Here is a 27,676-nt window from a genome sequence, read left to right on the forward strand (position 1 = left end):
GCTCATTGGGCTCATAACTTTAGTGGCAATGGACACGACTTAATAATAATAGGCTAATGATAATAATGCATGTATTTCAGCTTCCATTTGACTGTTTCCGTGCAGGCGTTTTTTTTTTTACCCACTCGGGACAAGGGAAGGGGGCGGGGGCCGTGCTCTGACCAATGGGGGCCGTGGCCCCGCCTGTCCCCCACGTGGCCACGCCCCTGCACAGGTACATTCTTGTCGAGCACCGCGAAAACTATAAAGAATAAAATGACAGTCACAACACAATTAGGCTAACTACTTCATAGCTTCACAAAATAATATACATTTAGCGGAATGTACCATACAAGAAAACACATGAGCAATAGTAGGCTACACTTAACGTAAAACATGACGTATCTCGCTCCGCTTATCAAAGGGCTAAGAAAATCTTAGAACGCCATCTTGAGACACGTCTTGGAACAGCTAGAAACTTGCCAGAGACTGCAACCTGCTTTTCATATCTAACATGTCTTCTGGTCGCAAACGTTTTAAACTGCTTATCAATAGTTTCGAATCAATCGTTGTTCAGTAATCATAAACATTTAGGCTAATTCTCGAATTATGCAGTGAGCACTACGATCCTTTCCATATTGTGATCTCACACGCACATGCCTTCACCTGCTTTATCGTTGAGCCAAAGGGAACTTCCGCTAGTCGGACGGCAAGGAAAACATTCTTCAAAATAAAAGTCCCTATACATAGGTAAAGCGATCTCAAATTAAAAGTCGATAAAGAAAACGACATTAGGGTTGCGGTCACTTACAATCTTACTTGCATCTCTGTCGATGGTGTTTCTGTGAAATCCTACCTGCCGAAACCGTATGGGCTATACCAACTGATAAAATACGAGGGAGAGGCTAAGAGAGAAGACCAGAGGGGGTGCAGAAAAATATATTTTGACATTTTTTTTTGCCAATGATGATTCTTATGTTAATCTAAAAAGTAAAAGCTTTAACATCTTACAACAGCATAAGTTTTAGATCCACTCATATACCAACTTTGTTGGAGGGGTGGCAATCCTCCCCCCAATCTTCGCAGATGGTACAGCTGAAACGAACAAGAGGTGCTTTGCATCTGAAAACAGTCTGTGATTTATTTTGACTACACAAAATTGAGGTAGATTTACATACATAACTGAAGAGTTGTCCTTACAATACAAATGTTACAACCATAAACTGACCATCAGAAAACAGTATTAGATTTAATCATTGATTAGCATTAGTTCTTGTGGCGGGTCGACCCTTTTGTGGATTGTACTTTAATTCAACATGAGTTTTGACAACATAAATTTAAAATTAATTTATTGTAACTCAAATTAAGATTTCTGTTTGCCCTACATCTACACAACTTTATGGTGACATTAAAGGCAGTAGTCTCCAATGCTGCTCATGGATAGCTTGAATCCTGTTAGTTTTCAATTTAACCTTTACACATCTGATTCAGTAAATAAAGTTGTTGGTGAGTGACTAATTAGTAGAATCAGGGCTGGATATAAGGTTGGAGTGAAAACCGGTGGTATCTCTGCAGGAGCAAGGTTGGAGACCACTGACCTCAGGCAACGCCTCCAAAAATATCTAATTATGTTGCAGACCAGGGCACATTATCTTTCATCCACAGATTTTTAAAAAAGGGACATGACTAATGGGCCAGTAAATAAATCGAATAAACATTCACATATCGGGTCCTTACATTACTGCCTGATCAAAGGCACTATACATGGCTGGTGAATGGTTAGCTCTGGCGAAACCATTGTCTTGCTATTCATTCAGGATGAGGGCGTCTCTGTTGCATATCAACAATGGGAGATTATGGTGAGGAATGCTGCCGGGCAGCTCTCATTGCAACAGAGCCGAGCAGGGAACAGACTGCATGCATTTTTGATGGGCCCAGTCATACAGTATATTACATCTGGGTGAATTCTTTCTGGTCTGGCTCAAAAGAGCACCTTATTTTGCGAGGTTGGTAGCAAAAACAACCCTTTTGTTGTTTGCTGGGGGAGGTATTTCACTTCAAAATGGAAAGTGTACAGCTTTTGACAACATCTTAGCCTTAATCAACCCCTTCCAAGTACCCCCTGGGTCCAACTCGTCAGAAGTTACATCGCAGACCATATTTCCTGCAGGGTAATTCCATCTGTAAGCAGCTGGTTGTAAAAGGGGTGCAGTTCTTGTTTCACTATCCAACAATATAGTTGGAGATAAACATTGTCTCACCCAAAGTTTCTTCCCAAAAATATTTAAGGATAAAATGTATTTGAAAGCTGAAAAAAAGAAACAAGAAATGTCTCTGGAGTGAAGGACTGGGGATCATCCAGCTGACATATTTGTATGTCACCCATGTTGTGTGTGTGTTGATTTTTGTCCCCTTAAGGGAGTGATATTGTAAGAGACAGATTAAGGTTTGTTTAAAGCAAATATTCGAATTCTGAGTGGAGATGGTCCAAATCTTTAAAAAGGAAAGTGTTTAAGAGGTTCTTTTTGCTTTGACAGTGCTGCTGCAATGCATTTTGCCTGCAGGCCTTGGTTTTACTCAGCAAGTATTCACTGTATGTCTGTGGTCATCACTTAAAGTGTCAACATGCTTTAGACCAGCTCGCCTGGTTCAGTAACTGATACCCAAAAATAAATAAATAAATAAGTTAGTGTGGCAATTTCTAAGCGGCCATAGGAACACGTTCGAGGCACAATCCTGAAGATTAACATGCAGACAAATGTTCTGTTTGACACAAACACTTTTATTGAGACATTAGATAATAATAATAATAATAATAATAATAATAATAAATCAAACTTACATCGCACTTTTCTAACAGTCAAAGTCGCTTTTCCAGGAACATCCAAATCATGAACGCCTTTATAGTTCTAGTGGCTATACTGTTGTGTAAAAATGTGTTCTACATCTCCGCTATTGCAGCCAAATGTGGAAGACTGTAGCGATGAGTCTGATGAAGGGCAGAAGGGCGCTCATAAGGTGACCCCAAATATTTGGAAGGAAAACTGGGCACATGTGTGGTACCCCCCCCCCCAACAAAAAGAAACACAACCAGCAAGCTGCCATGCATCCGCCCATGGTCAGGGACTCCTTCTCACAAGTTTCATCTTTGGTTACAGGTTGGATGAGTGGGAATTTTTCGTACAGGTTGTCATTAAATTACATTTTAATGTTTTTTTTAGTTTTTTTTTTTAGATAACACTATAATTAACCTTGGCTGCAGCTACTTTGTGAGATTGTAATGTTAGTGAGCACCCATTAAGGTTGAGACAAGAATTTGAGTCATGCTTAGAAGTGCCTGTTGGAGTCAAGGTTCCCAGTGTGTGGACTGGCCCTGGGGGGGTGGGAGGGTGGGTGGACTGCATTTATATAACACTTTTCTAGTCTACCGACCACTCAAAGAGTTGTACAATGTATGCCTCACATTCACCCATTCACACACACACACATTCATACACTGATGGTGGAGGCTGCCATGCAAGGCACCAACCTGCTCATCAGGAGCAGTTAGGGGTTCGGTGTCTTGCTCATGGACACTTCGACATGTTCTCTGGAGGAGCCGGGGATCGAACCAGTGACCTTCCGATTACTAGACGACCCGCTCTACTGCTTGAGCCATGCCATCCCCAAAAAACAGGGACATCCAGTCACCCTAGTAGTAGTTGTGGCGAACAAACACACATGGCAGACCAAGCTTGTTGAAGAGCTTTTTTTAATATATATAAAGATGTACATACATAAATATAAAATAAATGAATACAAAATACAATTACAGAAAATAGAGTGAAAAAAAACAGAAAAGGGAAAAACAAAACAAAATAAAATAAACATACCGTCCCACCCACCCCATCCCAGGAATGGCACAATGCTCAACATCATTCACAACTTCAAGTCCTTTAAAGACATGTTGGGGGGGGGGGGGGATACAGTGAATCAACTGAGTGGACTTATTGAAGGGAGAGAGTCCAAGAAGGACTCCCAGATTTTATTAAATATTGCAGGTTTTCTTCTGGCATTGTACAGAATCTTCTCTGGGGTGCAATATGATGAAAGTTCATCCAGCCAGTGCTTTTGTGATGGTGAGTTTTCTGATTTGCAATGTATAAGCTGAGGAGTTTTAAGAAACAGATAAAACATTCAGGATTGTACATTTTTTTTGAAAATGACAGAGGATGCAATGCAGGAGAAGCAGAGATGAGGGCAAAGGAAACAAGAAACGTCCTCAACTTCACATGCTGACGATAGCAAACAGCAGAACCTAGAAGACAGAAGAAGCTTAAACCATTAAGGTAGTGTCAGACAGACTCGCTAATTGAACTTCAGTCAAACATTGGCGTAAAAAAACAAAAACAAAACACGTTTGTCTTTTTCACAGAGCTGATTGTTGCAGCATTACAAAAACACAAGCCTTGCATTGCAACTTTCTTCTACAAAGGCTCCTGAAACAAAGATAACGATCACCATCAATACAGAAACAAGTATCTCCTGAAAAGATTAAGTTTTGAAGATTTTTATCTGTGAGTAATTTACAAAACATGTGTTGAATCTTTTAACACTAGAACGACCATGCCGGTCATTATGGCTGTTTTCGATTTTCAAAGTTTAATAACTTTGTGGGAGAAAACAGAAAAGAAAAGGATGCTCCTAAAATTGCATATATTTGCATTAAAATTAGTTTTAGATCAGTCGCACGACGAAAAAAAAAGTTACGATAAGCTCTACCTAAAACGACCATGGACGGTCAACATGACCGTCTCGTGATTTGCGCGTGATCGTGCGCATCATGTCACTATTTATGACGTATTATGGTCGCATCACTTCCTTCGCGAAGTTCATTGCTCTGTCCTAGAAAAAAAACTAGCGTTCCCCAGTGCAGAGGCATAGCCTAAATTTGATTGTTGACTATTGCCAACATGTCTGATTACACATGCACCACGACTACTACCGACAGTGGCCATTTTAAATTGTTGGAAAATAGTATTAAAAGTTGTTAAAATGTTATTTTTGGTGTCAGTTAGTTTCATAACAGACATACTAATATATGTAATGCATTAATATCTCAATTGGGTATTTATGTTGACAGAATATAGAGTTTAAAAACCGTGGCGGTCAAAATGACCACCCATGGTCGTTCAAGTAGTTTTTCAAAGTTCCGGTCATTGTTTGAGACCGTTTTAATATTTATTTCCCGTTTCTTTTTTTACATTTCACGTTTTATAGACCTTGTTGCGTTTGTTAGATTAGCAATATGTGTTTTCCATTTTGTTTTTCAGGTAATATTTTCCCTTTTTCATTCAGTTTTGCTATTCAAGTTTGACTGTGGCTCTCTGAAGTTTAAATTGTTTAAAAATAGTATTATAGTTGTTAAAATGTTAATTTTGGTGTTAGTTAGTTTCATAACAGACATACTAACATATGCAAGGCATTAATATCTCAGTTGGGTATTTATCTTGACAGAATAGAGTTTAAAACCTGTGGAATGGTCGTTTTAGGTAGGAGTGAAATGCCGGTCGTTCTAGTGTGTACAAATTATATAGCAGAGGCTCAGCAACTGAACCTGTGCACATTACCACCATCACTTCCTCAACATGTGTCATTATAGGAACCATCTGTCAGACATTCAGTGTTTGCATGTGTGAGAGATAAAAACAAAAGGCATCCCACTTATGTGTCTGCAGTGTAAAGGAATGTGCAGAGGACAGTGATGTAAAGGGTGGAGATAAGACTTTAAAGAAGACATGCCATGAGTGGGGAGGAGGGAGACAGCCAACCAGGGCGTTCCTAGCCAAAGGCATCATGGGGGGGCGGAGGATTAGGCAACCCCCACCGCCTTATATATATATATATAAGGCGGTATATATATATATATATATATATATATATATATATATATATATATATATATATATATATATATATATACAGTGCATCCGGAAAGTATTCACACCCCTTCACTTTCCCCACATTTTGTTATGTTACAGCCTTATTCCAAAATGGAATAAATTCTTTTTTTCCCCTCACCAATCTACACACAATACCCCATAATGACAAAGTGAAAAGGGTTTTGTAGAAATTTTTGCAAATTTATTAAAAATAAAAAACTGAAATATTGCATGTACATAAGTATTCACACCCTTTGCTATGACACTCAAAATTGAGCTCAGGTTCATCCTGTTTCCACTGATCATCCTTTAGATGTTGCTACATCTTGATTGGAATCCACCTGTAATAAATTCAATTGATTGGACATGATTTGGAAAGGCACACACCTGTCTATATAAGGTCCCACTGTTGACAGTGCATGTCAGAGCAGAAACCAAGCCATGAAGTCAAAGGAATTGTCTGTGGACCTCTGAAAGAGGATTGTATTGAGGCACAGATCTGGGGAAGGGTAAAAAAAAATTTCTACAGCTTTGAAGGTCCCGAAGAGCACAGTGGTCTCCATCATTCGTAAATGGAAGAAGTTTGGATCCACCAGGACTCTTCCTAGAGCTGGCCGCCCAGCCAAACTGAGCAATCGGGGGAGAAGGGCCTTGGTCAGGGAGGTGACCAAGAACCCGATGGTCACTCTGACAGAGCTCCAGTGTTCCTCTTGGAGATGGGAGAACCTTCCAGAAGGACAACCATCTCTGCAGCACTCCACCAATCAGGCCTTTATGGTAAAGTGGCCAGATGGAAGCCTCTGCTCAGTAAAAGGCACATGACAGCCCGCTTGGAGTTTGCCAGAAAGCACCTAAAGGACTCTCAGACCATGAGAAACAAGATTCTCTGGTCTGATGAAACCAAGATTGAACTCTTTGGCCTGAATGCCAAACGTCACGTCTGGAGGAAACCAGGCACCTCTCATCACCTCGCTAATACCATCCCTACAGTGAAGCATGGTGGTGGCAGCATCATGCTGTGGGGATGTTCTTCAGCGGCAGGGACTGGGAGACTAGTCAGGATCGAGGGAAAGATGAATGGAGCAAAGTACAGAGAGATCATTGATGAAAACCTGCTCCAGAGTGCTCAGGACCTCAGACTGGGGCGAAGGTTTACCTTTCAACACGACAACGACCCTAAGCACACAGCCAAGACAACAAAGGAGTGATTTCGGGACAAGTCTGTGAATGTCCTTGAGTGGCCCAGCCAGAGCCCAGACTTGAACCCCATTTAACATCTCTGGAAAGACCTGAAAATAGCTGTGCAGCGACGCTCCCCATCTAACCTTACAGAGCTCGAGAGGATCTGCAGAGAAGAATGGAAGAAATACCCCAAATATAGGTGTGCCAAGCTTGTAGCTTCATACCCAAAAAGACTTGAGGCTGTAATCACTGCCAAGGGTGCCTCAACCAAGTACTGAGTAAAGGGTGTGAATACCTATGTACATGCAATATTTCAGTTTTTTATTTTTAATAAATTTGCAAAAATTTCTACAAAACCTTTTTTCGCTTTGTCATTATGGGGTACTGTATGTAGATTGATAAGGGAAAAATAAGGAATTTAATCCATTTTGGAATAAGGCTGTAACATAACAAAATGTGGGGAAAGTGAAGGGGTGTGAATACTTTCCGGATGCACTGTATATAAGGGAGAGTGCAGTCCTAGGAACAGCTAAGATACTGCACAGGAACCTCGAACTCCCAGGCCTCTGGTAGAGGACCCGAGCTTGAGGAAGACACACACCACCCAAAAAAGGGTGGGAGGAAGATTTATATAGTATTGGGGGCATTTCAACCCACATGTATTTTAATGATTATAAAAATAAAATGAATAACATACGCATTAAGACTTATTGTTAAATATTTGAGTGCACAGTAGTAAATATGTTTTTATATTTTTTTAATTTTCTGTTTTATAACTTCGCACAATATGTTGAATCTCCATTTTTGTTTACTTTTTTTGCATACCTGCTGTGTATAATAGTACAATTAAATTGTTTCTCCTGAGGGTGGTGCTTTTTTTTGGGGGGGGGGGGCTGGTTGGAGATCTCGCCTAGGGTGTCAGAATTGCCAGAAATGTCACTGCAGCCATATGTGACTTATGCAATGTGTGACTTGTTTAATATGCTAAAATTGTAAATGCCAATAAACATATTTTCAACAAAAAGAAAGAAAGAAAGAAATGCCAGTGCAGCCAACATGATTTTATGAAAAGTACTGGGGAGGTTAGATGCTATTGAGACATACTGCCATTGATAGCAGGATTACTGTTCCACTCAGTAAATTACATGGATACTCATGCAATCAGTAGACAGTGTGCTGTAATGTAAACCACATGTGAAGCCATCCAAACACACCCTATGGAGGAATCTCATGCACTCCTCATAGATCTGCAACTGAGAGACAGGACCCAATAAACAAGCACACACACAAACTGGTGCCAACCTTGTATCTATGAGAATTTACCTTAAACCCTCTGTTCCATTTAGTCCAAAATTACCCATTTTAAATAACAGGTATTGAAGATAAACATTGTTAAAATTAATGATAACTGAGACGATAGATATATCAGGTATTTTTTAACAGTGGGGTCCATCAATTTGGGCACCCCTGGTCAAAATGCCTTTTATAATTATTATCTAAGTGAACAGAAGCTAACCTGACCTGACCTCTAAATGGTACAAAGTTAAGACACATTTCTTCAAATTTAATGCAAGATTACTTTTTATTTTAATTTTCCATCCATCCATCCATTATCCAAACCACTTATCCTGCTCTCAGGGTCGCGGGGATGCTGGCGCCTATCCCAGCAGTCATTGGGCGGCAGGTGGGGAGACACCCTGGACAGGCCATCACAGGGCACTTCTTCCTTCTCCTTCTCTATTTTAAAATTTTTTTAGTTTCAAAATGATAAAAAAAAAGGAAAAAGGTCTTGAGAAAAAGTTTGGGAACCCTGCCAGATAATATTTTGTGACTCCTCCTCAGGCAACTATAACAGCTTGCAAACACTTCATGTAGCCAGCTAAGTCTTTCAATCCTGGCTTTTGGAATCTTTATCTTTTCTTCCTGGCAAAACACCTCTTGCTCAGAAATATTCTTTGGCCTCCTTGCATGCACGGCATTTTTGAGATTTCTGCACAGGCTTTCAATAACGTTCAAGTCTGGGGCCATTCCAAAACCTTCAGCTGTCTTTCCTGAAGGTACCTCATGGTTGATTTCGAGGTATGCTCATTGTCGTGCTGGAATACCCAACCTCTCTTCAACTTCAATGTCTGAACTGACCTTCAAACATTATATCCTCCAGAATTTCTTAAATTTGGCATTCTTCTTTCCACCTGCACAATGTACCCTGTGCCCCCCAAATCATAATGGGTCCACCTCCATGCTTAACTGTTGGCAAGGTGTTCTTCACCTTGGTGAAGAAAAAAGGGTGAAAAAAATATTTCAACCTTTTTTTTCTCCAAACATAGCTTCTTTGGTTATAGCCGAAAAGTTTCATTTGGTTTTCTCAGTCCAAAGCACATTGTTCCGAAAGGCTTCAGTCTTCTCAAGGTTTTCTTTTGCATACTTCAGACTCTTAATTATGTGACGAGGTCATAGGAAAGTCTTCTTTCTGGAAACGCTGCCATGTCAGTCTGTGTTGTTTCAAGTACATTGTATTGTTGTCTTGTGAGCAGCTAGACCAGTGTTCGCTACTCGTTTTTGCAGCGATGGTTCTTCTGAGCATTTCTCACCGGGTCTCAGGCCATTCTATATGACATTTTACTTGGTCTTCCAGACTTTGCCTTGACTTCCACCTTTCATTTATCTTAAATTTTCTGTTAATGTTTCTGACAGTGGAAATAGGTAGTTTTAAACTTTTGTTTTTTGTTTTTTGTGTGTGGCAGCTTTCTCTTTGCTGGTGGAAGTGAACCACCTTGACTCTGACATCCTTGGACAACTATTGGTCATTAACATCAGACAGGATAACCACCCCAGTTGGATACTTTAGAAGGCATGGAGTTATTTCAGAATAAATAGTTCAACTCTGGAATTATATTCACCTGACTCACTGAAGCCCTATTGAGTAAATCACCTGGGTTTGAGCAACCAAGAATAATCAAAAAGGGTTCACAAACCTTTACATTGGGCCCTTTTACTTTTTTATCATTTACTTTGTACCACTTAGAGTTCAGGTTTGCTTTCAATCACTTGGAAATTACATATAACAGACATTACACCATGAATGCCCAAAGTTCTGCAGCCCACTGTACATGTTACAACTGTATTGCTATACATTTCAAATGTGGTCGATATGACCAGCAAAGAGTACTGCCTTTACTATTTATTGAACAGAACATGATGGTTAACTTGTATGAAAATTAATTTAACTACATTTCCAAAAGTTCTCTTAACGTCTTTACTCTACACCATCGTTAAATCTACATAATGAGTAATGTACAAGGTGACAAAAGGATACAATAAAAATAACGATACTTTAGCGTATATAATCTTTAATTAACAGGTCTGGAAACAAAATAAAAATCACACAATTTTGCCAGCCACTTCACTGCTCTGTATAATTATCACGATGTCTCATTCAGTTTCTTATATTTACGTTATTAAACAATCAGTTCTTCTCCCTAGGCATCCAGGTAAAATGCATGGAACAACTCCATGCATGTCCTTCTCAACCCTGTTTAACACAGAATATTGAGCTTACTAAAAATTAATAAAATTAGTAAGAGCACATAATTAAAGGAGCTCATGTAAGCAGGTGGATGTGATAGTGTAACAGTCCTATTACTAGTGTACAGTCAGCTATCACAGGCTTATGAGGTTTCTCATGAGTTTCCCATGAGAAACTGTGGCATTGGGTGTGTGTGGACCCAAGTTGAAGAAGATTCAGCAGGTGATTATAATGACAGCCATAAAAAGCTTTCTCACCAGTTGATTACAAAAAAACCCAAACAAACAAACAAAAAACCCCTGTTTTCTCACATCATAGTTGTACATATATTGCTGTGATCATATTGTCATAATTTACAATGATGACCAGTGGACACACAGGATAGGTGGCAGTGACAAGGCGGCTGATAAAAAAAAAAGTATACAGCCCCAATGGTTCCCATCTAGTTATTATACAGCAGTGACATTTTGCTTGAGCATAAAGAAAAATGTTTGTCAAAAACATTAAATTCTAGCTGTTCGCATAAGTTTTCTTACTTTTCTTACTGATGGTCCCTACACAATGCTCTGTGAGAACTTATGAGAGCAACATACTGTAAGTGAACTGAGATGCAGACACTGGTCAAAACAGTAATGTCCTTATAGACCTTTTTCACCAAACATGGCCACCATACTTCCACTGCGTCATAGCAGGGTAAAGATCGGTTCTTCCCGTTGCCCACAAAGTTAAAAAGCAAATATTCTGTCACCTTCGATTCGGTCTGTGATCACTTATTTTGTGTTTCACTGCGTAAAACACAGTACAGGTGTTGTCATTGACAGATCTTTATATTTCTGCTGTCAGACTACTACATGTCTATAAAAAAGTGATTTGATCAAGGGTCACAAAATGCTAACTGGCTAATCAAGGCTAATGGCAATTTCTGAGCTGTTAGCATTTTAGAAAGAAAGAAAGCCACTTTATTTTGACACTGCACAGGTTAAAATGAAATGTCTCTTCTGCACTTAACCCATCCTAATGTATAGGAGCAGTGGGCAGCTGCAGCGCCTGGGGGCCAGCTCCAGTTCTTCTTTCCATTGCCTCGCTCAGGGGCACAGACAGTATTAACCCTAACATGCATGTCTTTTTAATGACCCTTGGTCAAATCACTTTTTTATAGACGTGCAGTGGTCTAGCAACAGAAACAAATGAAAATGACAACATCTGTTACATGCTGTGTTGAAGCAAAATAAGTGATCTCAGACAGAATTGAAGGTGACCGTTTTGTTTTTTAACATTGTGGGCAACAGGAAGTCTTCGGCTTTGTGGGCAACAGGAAGTCTTTGTGGGCATTAACATTGTAGGCAACAGGAAGTCTTCCGCTTAGTCTCATTAGAGCTTTAACCTTATGAGACTAAGCCGAAGTACGTCGGCCATGTTAGTGAAAAAGGTCCACATCATCACATCGCAACTTGAGGCATTTTAAGGTGTGGGGAAACATGAGGTTCACAGTCCCCCACAGAGCACCAGCATGTTTGACTGGATTCAAAGTGTTGCACATTAGCCTGCTGGAAATAATCACTATCCATTGCAGTGGCTTTCTGCATGCTCAATAATCCAGGTAAGAAAATCAAAGATGTTCATCTGGACCATAAAGCAACACTGATCAGTACTTAAGGTTCGACTCTCATCATCCATTGGACCACAAACTAGGAGTCATCAGGACGCTGTACCACCGAGCTGACAATGTCCCCACCGACATAGCAGTCAGGGAAGGGGAGAAATCCCACATTAAACAGGCCCGGGTTAAGTGTGGTTATCCTAACTGGGTATTTGTCAAAGCCAGGAAGACGCCCAAACAGTGCACCAGCCGATGGAAGAGAGAACAGCTGCTCAAGCGTAAACCAGTGGTGATTCCGTATGTGGCGGGAATGTCGGAACAGTTGAGACGCGTATTTTTCAAACACCGCATCTCAGTTGCTTTCAAACCCCAAAACGTGCTGTGCAAGAAATTGGTCCACCCCAAGGATTAGGTCCCCAGCACAAACAGTAATATAGTATACGCTGTTTAGAGCTGGGCGGATTGCCGTGACTTGTACATTGGGGAAACTAAACAGCCGCTGGCCAAGACGATGGCACGACACAGGAGAGCTAATGCATCAGGCCAGGACTCCATAGTCTACACCCATCTACAGGCCAGTGGCCACTATTTCAAGGATGAGGACGTGCACATCCTTGATAGGGAGGAACGCTGGTTTGAATGGGGAGTCAAAGAGGCCATCTACGTGAAGCGGGAATGACCATCCCTGAACTGGGGGGGGGGGGGGGGGGCTAAGAGTACATCTGTCACCATCTTACAATGCTGTGATTGCAACCATTCCCAAATCCTCCATGTATAGTACACACTGCCATTGAAACGCTAGTTTCAATGGTCACGCCTATTTGCATATGAAACTGATTGTTGGTTTAGGTCGTTATGCAACTGTGTTGTTTGAAAGGGGGGGGGATACCTGCAGTCAGTTTAGACTGAAGATGCCAATTAGATGAGCGATGAAATGTTTCTGTCAATAAATGTTGTGTCCAGATGAACTGATATCCATTGCAGTGTTTAAATGTTATGTCAGACAATGAGTTGACAGTTTCAACAAGTGAAATCCATGCAGAGTAGTGTCATTGTTTTAGTACAATGTATGAAGTGGAATATTCGCCACTGTGATAAAAACAGCAGTCAATTCATTTCTCTACAACTGAGGAATGAAGAGTAAAACAGGCACAAGAGCTTTGAAATCATATTTTGATTTGGCTATTGATAATGATGCTATTGTGCGACGGCATGGCTTTTTAGTCGTCACGTCCCTGCACTTCAAAAGTCGTCTTCTGATGTTATTAACAGACACACAGGACTATAGGTAACGGCCTTATTCTGGCAGGTCCCTATGAGCTGACTTATGTTAATTCAAAGTCAAAGACGGTCCCAGTACGAGACAGAAATTACAGATTAATTTAAGGATAAACTCCATTTACTTCTATAGGTTTTGAATTTAATTAAGTTTTGTGAACGGTTCAGAACCCCTGGCACAGAAAGAAAACTGAAACCTCTGACGGACACCTGACAAAACAGATTTAGTTACATGAAGGCGCATTCATAATTATGGAAAAAAAAAATTGAACAACCAAATTACACCAAATTTTATTGGTTAACAATATCAGTTAGGATTGTAAATAGGAGATTTTGACTGCAAAGCAAAAGAGCAAGGCATAGAAACCTCCAAAAACATAAAAGGTCATGGAGGCATTTCCATGGCTTAGATGGAGGCAGGAGCCGGTATGCAAGGAATCCCAACAGCCTCCTGTTATTACTAAATGATGGCAGATAACCCTAAAAGTAATTGAAATAATTTTAATAACAATCTGAGGGCCTTTGCCAAAGCCTGGGCCTGGTTTAGCTGCCGAAACCAAAGATGCCCTTGATATAACCCGTCAGGCCACCCTTGCCCTTCTGCTCCACCTTGTCATCCAGGGTTGGGAAGGTCACATGGTTGAGGGCAAGGTCAAAGAACAAAGGCTTGCATGGGATTGGCTGGAAATCGGGAGGGAACTGGACCAGATTGGGCTGCTTTCCCACGAGGGCGGTGTCAAGTTGGAAATTGTCCAAGCGGTCACAAAGGGGCTGTATGGGGGAGGGGTTTGAAAAGGAGGAGGACACGAATTATACAACAGCACGTTATCAGAGATGATTGAAACTCACATTAATGACTCAGATCTCTTTCTTGGCAAAGCTTAAAAAAATGTCAGTGGCAATGTTTTTTAAAACTGTATGGTGTAGCTGGGAAACAGAAGAACAAACACCAGTCAACTTGTCTTTGTTATAAAGAGAGCTAAAGACCTGCATAGTTGCTCAAATTTAGAGTGCTATGGATCCACATAAAGGCCAAGTGATTTCGAAGGCCCAAATTCAGGTTGTTGAAATTCAAAATTACCAATTTTTCCCCAGATAAAACTTGTGGAGGTTTTCTCCTCTTACCGTGTGGTCCTTCACTTGTTGCTGGGAAGGAACTTCAGCCGTCTCATCAGTATCTAAAACACAAATACACTCAATGTCACTCACTCAGGCTACACTAAGTATTTAATACACACATATGGCTTAAAATAGCGACACCACAAGCATGACAGTGAAAATGGCAGTGATTCAATCGGTAAGTGTAAACTTTCAAGCAGAACTGCCACTCTCCTGCCAGCTGCACTCCTGCTTTGGTGTTGCTGTGTCTCTCACCCTTCTCTCCCATTTCTGGAACGCATACACACCATGCACACCAAATGATAGGACTAGGGTTTACGGGACAGGTGAGGTGCAAGCCATTGGGTGGAGGCGAGGCGGGCAGTTGAGATCTTGCCTGCGGTGCTCCTACCCCTGCTTGCACCTCGACAATGTCCTAAAATTTTAATCCCAATCACACTAGTTTAGTATACACACATTCACACAAACCATACTCCAACAAACACCCACTACCTGGTCAGGGTCGACTGGGCAGGAGTGTGAGTGGTTTGGGCCTGATGAGTCTGGACAACTCATAGCCCTACATCCCACCATTTTAACTCCATACATGACATAAGCACATAATAAGCACTGGGACTACTGGATGGTTGGCCAGGAGGCCCCGCTACCCAGGTCAATCGCTCTGGCCTCGACGCTGGTTGGAGGACACCAACCAGTGAGCGCTGCTTTCCGGGGCTCCTGGATGGCTGCTTGTAATCATAGGTGTGGACCACAGAGCGGGGGGGGGTGCCGGCTTGCTCCCGCTGCGTGGGTTTCCTGTCATGAGCATCGTGGGTGTGGGGGCAGTGGGGGGAACGCATGTCTGGTTCTGCCCATCCTGGGGGAGGTGTTTGCTGTCAGGTGGCCTGGGTTGGGTGTACTCGGCTACGTGTGCTTGATGTGTGTGGCTGGCTGGGGCATCTACCCGGTGGCAGCACAATGGGCTTCATCCCTATGTTGGGCGTGGATGGGCAAGGGATCCTCCCCCGCCTGCCCGCTGGGTGAGCAGTTCTGGCTGTGTGTTGGGTCTGTTGGCCACGGGGCCCGGTTCAGGGCCGGTGGTCTCTGCTTGCCATCCATGGCTCAAGTCCCATTCCTGCAGGTGTGCCCTGTGCCTGCGCCTGGGGGTTGATGGTTGGGGTGCAGGCCCGGCTTGTGCCTTTGGGGAGTGGTTTGTGCTCGGGGGCATGTGGAGCTATTGCACTGCGGGCTCCTGGCCCCCCTCCTGTGGGCTTGGTGTTCCTCTGGGGTTGCGATGCTTTGGGCTCCAGCTGTTTTCTTGGTCATGGGGTGTCTGCATGACTTTGGGGCCTGTGGGTGGCTGCAGAGTTTGTCTGCTGCTCAGAGGCATTATGATAAGTCATGGATTTCAGACACCAGAATTTACTGGGATTAATCCTGTGCACTCAAAGGTGGACACTTCACATACATAGGTGGACATGTCACAGGCACATACACACTGCTAACAATCTGTCTCACACACTTCCTGGAACACCCTCTAGATTACATCCTTCTTTTTAGTCCTTTCTACCCCCTTTTTTCTGTCTTCTCCTTTATCGCTATAACTGCTATCATAAACTGATAGGTAAGATTGATCGATTAAATTGTTTTTTGTCTAACACGTCAGCATCTGTTTCAATGTCTCTGTCTTATCAGATACTTGTCATTTTTTGTTTCTAAGTTTCCTTGTTTCACTTGTGGTGATTTGTTCCCCTCTTGGAGAAGCGATGCTGATTGGTTGTTTAGGTGATCAATCATGCTGAAGAGGGGGGCTATAGATGTATAACAAAAACCCTGTGCTCTTTTCATCCCATAGATCATCCAAAAGACAGTTATTATAAGCAGTTTTTGATAATTAATAAAGATTGCCTTTGCGGATAGAGAACCTGAACTCCACTTGCAGATTAACTCTTGTCTTGGACACTCTGGCATACAAATTCCCAACAGCACAGTTTCCCAAAAAAAAAAAAAAAGACAATTCAAGAGAAAATGAAGTTATAAGATGAAGATAAAATACTATGTCCACACAGTTCAGGGGTGCACACACCTAAAATGGCAGCAGCCTGAAGCGAGTATTTCTCGGCATTTACTTCAGCGATGAGTTCCAGAACATCGGGAAGATCCTGTGGGGCAAACAGAGAACCATCAGCTAAGTTGAAGGTTAAGATAAGGTTGGCAATTTAATTTTCACAAACTCTGCCTTATAATGCATAGTAATGGGCCTGTGGTTGCGTGCAATATCATATATAGTGTATGACATGTTGGCAAGTTTCCGACTCAAAAATTATTCTGTACATGAGCACATTCATTCCATTTTCACAAGTGCTGCTCTTTAATGCGAAATGTTGGGATTTGTATGCGTTTGGTGTGAGTGCGTCACTGACCTTCAATCTGTTGTTGAGGCTCTTGGCCTTAGACTGGACCTCTTTAGCATACTTCAGCACTCTCTCGTACAGCACCAGTGCTTCACTCCACTTCTTCACCAGCACATAGGACTGGGCTATGAAGAAACACCTGAAAAGGGAAGGGAGGGATAGGACAGGTCATTAAGACACTCCACGAGAACGCGGCAATATTAACTACAGTCAGTATGTTTACATGCAAGGTAAAAATTCGATTTCAATCAGATTAAGGCTACGAGCTGATTATTGTAACTGCCATGTGAACACCCTAACTGAACTATCTTAGTCAAATTAAGATCTACATCCATCAACGCAAGCATAATACGATTAGCAGAGCTAGATATTTTTGTCAATCAGCCAATTCACTGTTTTGTAAACACCTTCATCAGAGGTCTTTCAGAGAATTTTGTGTGCGTGAGTGAGAGAGAGAGAGAGAGAGAGAGAGAGAGAGAGAGAGAGAGAGAGAGAGAGAGAGCTTTAAACTCTTCAAAAACAAATGCGAGGGAGAGGCAACTATGACTTACAGATTCCAAGAAACAGGTGGGTTTATGAGAAGGATTGAAAAAAAGTGGAGACCTGTAGGCCTTGTACACCAGCATCTTGAGTGCCACCTCCTTCTGGTAGGTGTGGTCTTCCTCAAGACCCTGAAGGGTGGACAGCTCAGCCAGACTCTGGTGACAGGATAGAGGTAAGGGGTAATTGGGCAGGAGACAGCAGATGGAAAAGAAAAAAGAAAAAGAAAGGGTGACATGGTGAGGTTTGCAACAAGGAAAGTGACAACAGAAACCAAAACCCCGCCAAAAAGCGACAGTTAATTACACCTACAATTTCATCAGACAAACAAACGTTACGTTTTCAGAGCAGGACCAATCTTACAGTTTACAACACAGATCCCTGGGGACTACGTACTTCAGTTCAGTGTTAGGGCTTGGAATCAGCATGCACCTCCAAGTCGATGTTACGATATTTCAGTTTCATATGCATATGAAACTGATAGCCAGTTTCGGTTGTTATGCAACTGTGAATTGTGATTGCGATGAGATTCAGGTTGTTTTTACAGCCAGTTTACCTTTCATCCTACTACTTTATATTTCCGACCTCAGAAAAACTGAACTCTTGACCAGACGACTTCGTTCTGTCATTTTTGAATGTGTCTGTATGCATACCTGCAGGATGATGTCATACAGACGGATCAGGTCCTGGGGGCGGGGGGTTCTCTTGTTCTCGTTGGACTGGGGCTCCTTGAGTTTAGCCTGCAGCACATGGGCCATGCTCTCATTCCTCTTGACCACAGTACACAGCTTGATGTAAGTCAGGTAACTAGGAAGAGGAGAAACAACACGGATCACTCAACTTGCCACTAAACTTTTATGAACTGCAAATAACATGAGGCCAGATGTGGACCCAAAGTACCAAAAAAAACACAATACAAATTTCATTGTCTGCTATACTGTGTGAATTAGATTGACCAAGTTGTTCCTGATCCAAAAACAAAATCAAATTGAATTATTTCTAGCATTATATATAAAAAGCTACTTTCAGTAATGTGACATCAGTGCCTTTTAAGCATGCATGCTTTTTACTGAGGTTTATGTAAGGTTGACTACTACTTCATCAGTTTAGTTCTCTATCATTCAAATTCTTTCGCTTTCTTTGCATGTTGGCTGGAAAGTAATCAATCTAGTCTCTATATGTGTTTATTTCAATTAAGGGCTGCAGTGTATCCCAGCATGCAATAAATGTAAAACGGCAAAATATCCTGGACCGATCACAATCCACTTCAGGGTCAGACGCACATAATCATTCACATCTAAGTGTTTTTAGTTGTTTTTTTTCTTTACAAGATGGGGTCTTAACTAATACTTCATTCTGAGAAAAAAAAAACACGAGACTTGCTGATGAATAGCTCCGAATCGATTTGTCGATTAGTCAGTCGATACAGCAATCGATTATAATATTGGTAACTGATTAATAGTTGCTGGTATTTATCAAGTAAAAACACCAAAAATTTTCTGGTTATAACTTCACAAATGCGAAGATTTTTTTTTTGGGGGGGGGGGGGATTTTTTTTCTCCCCTTTTCCCCCCAATTGTATCCGGCCAATTACCCCACTCTTCCGAGCTGTTCCGGTCGCTGCTCCACCCCCCCTCTGCCGATCCAGGGAGGGCTGCAGACTACCACATGTCTCTTCTGATACATGTGGAGTCGCCAGCTGCTTCTTTTCACCTGACAGTGAGGCGTTTCGCCAGAGGATGTAGCGCATGGGAGGATCACGCTATCCCCCCCAGTTCCCCCTTGCCCCCGAACAGGTGCCCCGACCGACCACAGGAGGCGCTAGTGCAGTGACCAGGGCACATACCCACATCTGGCTTCCCACCCACATACATGGCCAATTGTGTCTGTAGGAACGCCTGACCAAGCCGGAGGTAACATGGGGATTCGAACCGGCGATCCCCATGTTGGTAGGCAACGGAATATACCACTACGCTACCCGGACACCCCCTCACAAATGCTAAGATTTGCTTGCCTTTCTCTGACTCATGTAATAATAAAATTAATACTTTATGGCTGTAGGACACCACTTTGGGCTCTGGAAACTTGAAATGAAAGCCACTTTATTTTATTCAGATAACTATGTATATAGAATGAAAGCCACTTTATTTTGTCATTGTATGGTTACAATGAAATTTGTGTTTTACATTTAACCCATCCTATTGTATAGGAGCAGTGGGCAGCTGCAGAGCCGGGGACCAACTCCAGTTCTTCTTTCCATTGCCTTGGGTCAGGGGCACAGACAGGAGTATTAACCCTAACATGCATGTCTTTTTGACGGTGTGAGGAAACCGGGGCACTCAGAGAAAACCCATGCAGACACGGGGAGAACATGCAAACACCACACAGAAAGGACCTGGGATGGCCTGGGTTTCAAACCAGGACCTTCTTGGGTAACACTTTATTTTATGGGGTAAGAAATTACCTAGTAATTTCCTAGTAATAAGGTGGTAATTATCACGTAATTTCTTAGAAATAAGGTTGAAATTAGCTTGTAATGTCCTTGTAATAAGGTGGTAGTTTTTACAGGTAATTTTACCGCTAACCCTAACCCAAATTACACAGTAATTTCAACCTTATTTCTAAGAAATTACATCATAATTACCACCTTATTACTAGGAAATTACTCTGTAATTTCCGACCCCCTAAAATAAAGTGTAACCCCTTCTTGCTGTGAGGCAACAGCGCTAACCACTGGGCCACTGTGCCACCTAACAAGCATCTATCATTATTTTTTACATTCTATAGACTAATCAATAAAATGAAATAACAATTGATAGATTAATTGGCAGTTGCAGCCCAACTGTTAACCTGTGCAGGAACTGCAGGTTGGATATCTTGCCACCGTCGGCATCGGAGCCTCTCTCTCGCTGTTTCTGCAAAGAAAAGGTATTAAAAAAACTTTGAAATTACAGCAAGGATTTCCCCATTCTTGTTTAAGTACTCGCTCAGTCTGTTAGGCTCAGTGTCAAAGTTGTGACCCATGACCTATTATCTGCAAGAACATGTTTTTCAACTGTCACAGACGAAGGGAAAACAGTTGACCAAAAAGCTGAACGTCGCCAGTCCTGTGACTCAAATATGTAATTTCTAACACAGTCAACCTTAAGCTTACCGCTTCAGTCTTGAGTTCTTCTCTCACAGCCTGGATGGTGTCTCTGCATTCAGCCAACAGGGTCTCGTACAGATGCTCTTTGGTCTCCTCATTGGCTGCCTGAACATGAGAAGTACAAAATAAATCATAAAAAAAAACAAAAAAAAAACCAACACAAACTTAATAGACAAATTTAATACTACCTAAGAGTAATGCATAATTTTTCTAAATATAAGACCACCAGATTTCAGCCCCATTTTTAAACACTCAAACAGATTTTTATGCAATAGCCATTTTGTAGTAAGGATTTCATGTATTATTTGTTCATATTCCTTTTCATGTTTTTATTCTCATTTCACCATTTCATCAGCTTATCTTATTAATGTATTCCATCAACTGTTTTATACATCACTTTCTACCAGCAGGTTTGAAGTGCTACATTAAAGTTTGCTTTATTAAGGTGTTACCAATTTTTTTGAAGTTATGTTGGAGACCTTTGCATTACCTGTTAGAATAAACTGGTGTAAAAATTTTGCATTTGGGATAAATCTGAAAACAAAGATTGCAGACCTCAGATTATGGGCCTGCTCCACTAGTCTGTTTCTCTCCTTCAAGATAAAAGAAGAAAAAAAAAAACCCACCAAGAAACATTTTGAGTCCTAAAATTACTAAAAGCTTTAAATGCCATACCTCACTGAACTTAATACCTTTCAAGGCCTTGAATGTGGATGATATTTAAAACATTTAAAGACTTCTCCAGGAGCAAAAGACACACTGTTTACATTGCCATAATGGCACTTGCACTGCAATCTGTCATGGCAATATCTGGAGTCGGGACTTCATGTCTCAATGAGAGGTTTGACAGTTTAAAAACAAAAAATGCTAGTCTTGATTTAGTTAACTTTGACTTTTACATCTGACTTTAAAACACAAAAAAAAGACTAGAGTGGAAACATAACACTCATCAGCTGGATCCAGACGGTCACATGCTGCACTTCCTCCCATTACAGTCGAGAGTTTGGACCAATAAAACTCGAATCAAGCAAACACCGATAAACAGTTGACACGCAGTGAAAGCCATAGCTGTTCCAAGATAAGATCGGCGCCAACAGATATAACAAAAATGTAATAGTGGCTTAGTGGGGGACACAAAGGTATGTGGTGTAGCAGGTTACTGATGCATTCCTTTACAAGGCCATCTGTGGCGAGAGGCTCTGTAGTTACAGCTCAGGTCTGTAACTATAGAAAAACGCAAACACTTCTCTCATCCACTTTTTTTTTGTTTTTACAGAAATGACACGTGTTGCTCTTCTGTAAACCAGATCTATGGGGTTTAAGTGACAATTGTTACACATGGGAATGTTTGATGTGGCTAAGCGTTATCATACACACCGTAGAAAAATTAGGAAAAATGTCAGCTATTGTATTCGAGGAAAGAAAGGAACCTTGTTTTGGACACCGGACTGAGTCTTTCACAGCTATGCCCAGAAAACGAGGTTGCTTATGAATTATAATTTTGTCACAATGTCTTCATCCTCTTAAAAAAAAAAGAAAGAAAAAAAAAGGCAGAAAGTCCTCGGAGCCCGTTATGAAGATATCCTCCCCATTGGACGAATTTGTAATTGTGAACTTATAAGGCCACTTACACCCACCCAGAGGTGCGAGTTAGCTCTCGCCACACAAAGCTCAATGCCAACACCCTGCCAACACCCAGCATGACAGACCCGACCTGTTCGACATCTTCTGTTGCTGTGAGCGAGGGAGTGGGGCAGGAAGGACTGGATGGATGAGAGAGGGGGAAATGAAGAGTCTCTCTAACAGGTTCTTTCTAATAAATCTGCCCAGTTTTCATATTTCAAGGCACAATAAACAAGAAGACAACCTCCCCACCCACTTTCTTGAACTTTCTACCTAATCTAAACCAGGAGCCAGCCGAGTTTTGATTACATTTCGATACATCACAAGGATAACAAAATCACAAAATCCACAGTGACAAATCTCAAGGATAAGTTTCACAATTGTTGGCATCTCCCAATACTTTAGAGGTTACTTCCATAACCCCTGTTCTCTGAGTAGCATGAGTGAGATGTCTCATTATGGGATATGCCCCCTCGCATATTCACAGAAGCACTTGTATCATTACGCCAGCCCTAATTGGCTGGCAGTCTTGACGTTTGTGTCAGGGCCCTGCGCCTTATATGTGACTGATGCAGTATCACTCATCATTCAAAACAAGCACACCTCCTTCTTGCTTCACCCCAGCAGCAAGAAGGGCGGTCTGGTGAGACAACTCCCTCATGCTTCTCAGAGAACCAGGGTTACGGAGGTAACCTAAATTTCTCTTTCATAGCATTCGTTTCGATGTCTCACTATGGGATATGGAGACTCCCGTATTGCCAGACAAGCTTATCCTCACAAAGAAGTGTGTGGATGAGGAAGGTCCAATGAGGAACCACATTCTGAATCGTATTAATGACACTGTGATAGTCCAGTATGTCTTAAACTACTTATGGGCCAGGCCCACAGGGCGAGCCGCTCTGGGTTGGGGTGAAATATTTGCCTGCGCGCCTGAGAGAGGAGGTATCTGCGCAGTGGGAGGGGCCACGGGTGACCGCAGCGGAACTGTTTCACTTCCACCAGCCAATGCATGGATGGCCAGTGAGGAGCAACGAAAATCAGGGAAGGTTGATTCTCCCTCACCCTGAACAATGTCGGGGGAACCAAGGTCAGTGGGGGAAACGCATGCCACTCGTACGTGAACGCATCCACTCTCAGCAGTATGCTCTGGTCATGCAGGGAGAAAAACAGTGGGCATGATGAGTTCTCCCCCGACACAAACAGGTCCACTGCTGCGCGGCCGAACCATGTCCTAATCTGATCCACTACAGCCGGGTGCAGTTTCCATTCTGCGTAAAGGGGATTCCCTCTGGACAAGAGGTCTGCACGCAAATTCTGAATCCCGGGGACATACGTTGCTTTCACAGAGAGGAGACGCGCATCGCTCCACAATATCAATTCAATATGTGCAGCTGTTGGGAGCACAGACCTCCCTGGCAGTTGATATAGGCCACCGTGGTTGTATTGTCCATCCTCACCAGCACATGATGCCCCTGGAGAAATGTCAGAAAATGTTTTAGCATTAGAAACACTGCTAGAAGCTCAAAGTTGTTTATATGGGCGTGATGGAGATGTGTACCCCAGACCCCATTTACTGTCCTGCCTTTGAAAACACTGCCCCAGCCGAATAGGCTGGCATCCGTTGTCACTACTTTTCTGGTCGATGTCGTGCCCATAAGCACACCTTCCGTCAGGAGAGACAGCCATTTCCAAGGGCGAAGTGCGAGAGTGCATGATGCAGACACCGTAACCCTGCGGGGTCTGTGGCGCATGGGATCCAGTCTGAGAGAAGCCACCAAATGCTGAAAATCTCTCATGTACAGCCTGCCCAGCCTCACCACCAAGAGTGCTGACGCCATAAGTCCCAATAAACCAAGACATAGACCGTATATGACCTACATGACCCGTTTCGTTATGACAAAATGCGCCAAAGTGGACCTGAATGTGTACACTCTCGGCTGAAGGTGGGCAATGTGGGTGAGCGAATTCAACGTGAGACTCAGAAAAGCTTTGTCCTGTCTCAGTGTTAACACACACTTTTCCCTGTTCACCACAAATCCCAGCTTGGCCAGGTGTGCCAACACAATGTCCGTGTGCATAACAGCCTCTTGTTCCGAGCGTGCCAGCAGCAGCCAGTAGTCCAGATAGGTGGCTAAGCAGATGCCTTGCTCCCTGAGGGGAGCTATAGTCACCTCGACACATTTCACAAACACCCCCAGGCTCAGTGACAGGCCAAATGGGAGTACTAAGTACTCATACACAGTGTCCTGAAATGCGAACCTTAAATATATCCTGTGCGGAGGATAAATGGGGATGTGAAAATATGCGTCCTTCAGGTTGATCGATGTGAACCAATCGCCTGGGCGCACCAAGCGTATCAGGGCTGCGTGTGTGAGCATGCGAATCTTGTATCGCCTGAGATACTTGTTTAAAGCAAGCAGGTCCAGAATGGGACGAATGTCGTTCCCCTCCTTCTTTGGGACCAGGAAATACCTCGAATAGAGATCCTGTAGCTTCTGCTCGTGCGGCACTATTCGTATGCCGTTTTTGTTTAACAAGGCAGATATTTATTCCTGTAACACATGGGCTGACTCTCCCTAAGCATGGGAAGCTATGACGCCATTGAAACGAGGAGGCGCCATGGCAAATTGAAGTCTGTAGTCCCTGGTCTGTGTCTTCAAGACCCATTATGACACCGTTCATGTTTTCCACCCCTCTATCTGTAAAGATAGAGGTGAGTGAAGTTCTGTCTGATCTACACGATCTCTGGGAACCTCTTTTAACTGTATAATGCTGCCCCTCAGCGGCTGACAGTGGTCAGTACACCTGGGTGCTACTGCGTATGCGTGAACTGATACACTCGGGATAGCTGCCCTGAGCTATTTCACCCCAGGGAGGGCATTGGTCCCCTCTGGTGGTGTTATAGGGGGAAACACTAAGTTTTGCATCTGTGTTTATCTTTTTCACTGTCAGGGCTGCCACCTTATAAGCTCGCTCAGTCATGAAAGACTGGAAGAGGTTGGCTTTGGCGGGGAGGGTGGGTGGTCTGAATGATGTAGCTGACAACCATGGGTGGAGGTGGGCTGCCACCAGCGGCTCCATGCAGGCCATGGCACGCTTATCCATCACTTCAAAATCCAGGGATGATGCCCCTTGCTGGAGTATTTCTTTTCTTTCCATGAGACGGTAACTTCTTCCAGGAGCTTGGGGAATACCGGGAGAAGCTGTCTCGCAGTCCGCTTGGCCTTGGGTAATTTCTTCCCCTCATAGTGGGACCGGGGAGCCTCCACAATGACAGCGGGCCACGGGATTCCCAGTCTCACCGCGGCGCATTTACACACGTCATGCATATCAGCGCTAGGCGGAGGCTGTTCTCCCTCTGATTCTCCATCCTCCTTAACCACACCGAGCTGAGGTTCCTCGGGGGTGGGACTGGTGAGAATAGGGTCCTTATCTGAGAGGCTAGCCTGGTAGGCTAGTCTTCGGTGGAGGCTCTTAGCCATGAAGCGAACGCAGTGAGCGCATGAGCCGGGGTTGTTGACAGTGGCTCAAGCCTGTTCCAGCCCGAGACACATGGAGCGGACCAGGGGTCTCATTTATAAAACAGTGCATAGGATCCTTACTAAAAGTGTACATGCGCACAAAAGCCGAAAATGGCGTGCGCCAAAAAAATGATCTGTTTTTTTTGTACACGTAAAGGTACAAACAAGATACAGGAACAACTGAACATGTACAGGTACAAACAAAGGTACAGGAACGTACAGGTGCGCACATTCTGCCATCAAGTTTGTTTTTATAAATCGTAAATTTTGTGTTGGAAGTGGTGCCCGCCTCTTTCAGAAGGCCCCTGTGGTCGGTTCTGATTTAAGGTAAGAATCAGGGAATTACTTGCTTGAGCTGTGCGTTTGTGAAGACTGGCCCTAGTCTGATTTACTACTGACATTTTGTTGCGATTGTTATTATGTTTCTGTTCCCTAACTGCAATGCAACTGGTCTATACTGTTTTTCCCATGGTGCTGCGCAACTGCCACCATGAGCTCGGTGTCGCCAATTGTGGTCACTCACTCACTCACTCACTCACTCACTCACTTATGGACATTCAAAATTCGTTGGAAAAATAATAATCCAACTAAAATGGACGGAGTCTCTGTCTGTCCTTCGATTTTCTCGACAACCATTCATCTGCTTGACTTCACACTTGGTGGGTGCACTGTAGGTCTGGACGGTTTCGTGCTTGTTATCAGATTGACTTGCATGATGTAGGATAGATAGGCTAGACTATAATTTAGGCAATGTGTGGCATGTGTGCTATGCACAGGGGTGCACATAATTTTTTTGGTCTGGTTCTCAAAGGAGCCCCTGAGGTTCTTGCTTGGTGCTCACCTTTTTTTAAATACATTTTTCCATGACCCACCCACCTCACAAAATGAACAAAATATGAGGGATACGTGGATAACATTACATGTACTTTAATTTCAATTGAAAATGAATAAAAGCAGTAGGTTACAACAAAATGTCTGTTCTTTAAAGTGCCATACATGTGACTTTCAAATGAAATTACTGCTCTTCAAGCACTGAAAACTAAATATACAAATGACTGCTTTTTCAAACACTGAAAACCAAATCAAACTCACAACAGATACTGCTATTTAAAGCACTGAAAGTTCTGTTATCCTACAGGACATCATCGTCATCATCATCACTCCCCTCCAGACTGTCTTCCTCTATTTCAAAAACACCAGATGTACTAGGCCTGCTCCTTTCTCGCTGGTTCAGCCTGCGATTAGCTGTTTGCATCCACAAGTCTACTGCTGGCTTTGGGTCAAAGGTTTCTGTTGTGAACTTAGATAAGTGGATGTGCATTAGAGATGAGAGGCGATAGTCTGACAGGCAGGATCTGTACTTGTTTTTTATTATATTCAGGTGTGAAAATCCCCTCTCACACGCAGCACTGCTCAAGGGCAGTGTAAGAGACAGCAGAAGGACTTTCTGAATGTTGGAGTAACTGCCTGGGTTGCTGGTGTTCACTACATTGACTAGGTCATGCACAGAGGAGGCTGCCAAATGTTTTCCAGCTTGCTTTAAACGCATCCACTCTCTTAAAGTTGAATCTTTGTCAACATGCATGCTGGCCTCATATTTCTCAAGGATGTTACTAAGTGTTGTGTTGCCAAAACCGTGGAGGTCTTTCATTTCATTAGGCCAAGTTGTAGGATCAAAAATCAAAAAGTGATCGCATGACTTGAGGGATTCATATCTGCTTTTAAATTCATGAATTAAAGCTCTCAACACATCAATCTTATCCCTGTCAGCTTCAGCATGTGCCACAGTCTCCTCCCTGTACTTGCCCTCACTGCCCATCAGTAGCGTCAACTGTCCAATAGCAAC

At 42.7% G+C, this 27,676-nt stretch overlaps 1 protein-coding gene across 1 annotated transcript in view; it reads right to left on the minus strand.

Annotated features, from left to right (window-relative positions):
- Positions 1–10,422: 10,422 nt before the first annotated feature.
- Positions 10,423–27,676, minus strand: part of srp68 (signal recognition particle 68) — a 30,552-nt gene continuing 13,298 nt past the window's right edge. The window contains exons 9-16 of the mRNA XM_056279898.1: positions 20,693–20,791; positions 20,389–20,453; positions 18,192–18,345; positions 17,602–17,696; positions 17,008–17,137; positions 16,671–16,746; positions 14,612–14,664; positions 10,423–14,257 (exon numbers count right to left, since the gene is read on the minus strand). Of these exons, the coding sequence (XP_056135873.1) occupies positions 14,030–14,257; positions 14,612–14,664; positions 16,671–16,746; positions 17,008–17,137; positions 17,602–17,696; positions 18,192–18,345; positions 20,389–20,453; positions 20,693–20,791 (900 nt within the window). The 3' untranslated portion in view covers positions 10,423–14,029. The remainder of the gene's footprint in view (positions 14,258–14,611; positions 14,665–16,670; positions 16,747–17,007; positions 17,138–17,601; positions 17,697–18,191; positions 18,346–20,388; positions 20,454–20,692; positions 20,792–27,676) is intronic.

The sequence above is a fragment of the Lampris incognitus genome, chromosome 5, assembly GCF_029633865.1.
Source record: "Lampris incognitus isolate fLamInc1 chromosome 5, fLamInc1.hap2, whole genome shotgun sequence".
NCBI lineage: Eukaryota > Metazoa > Chordata > Actinopteri > Lampriformes > Lampridae > Lampris > Lampris incognitus.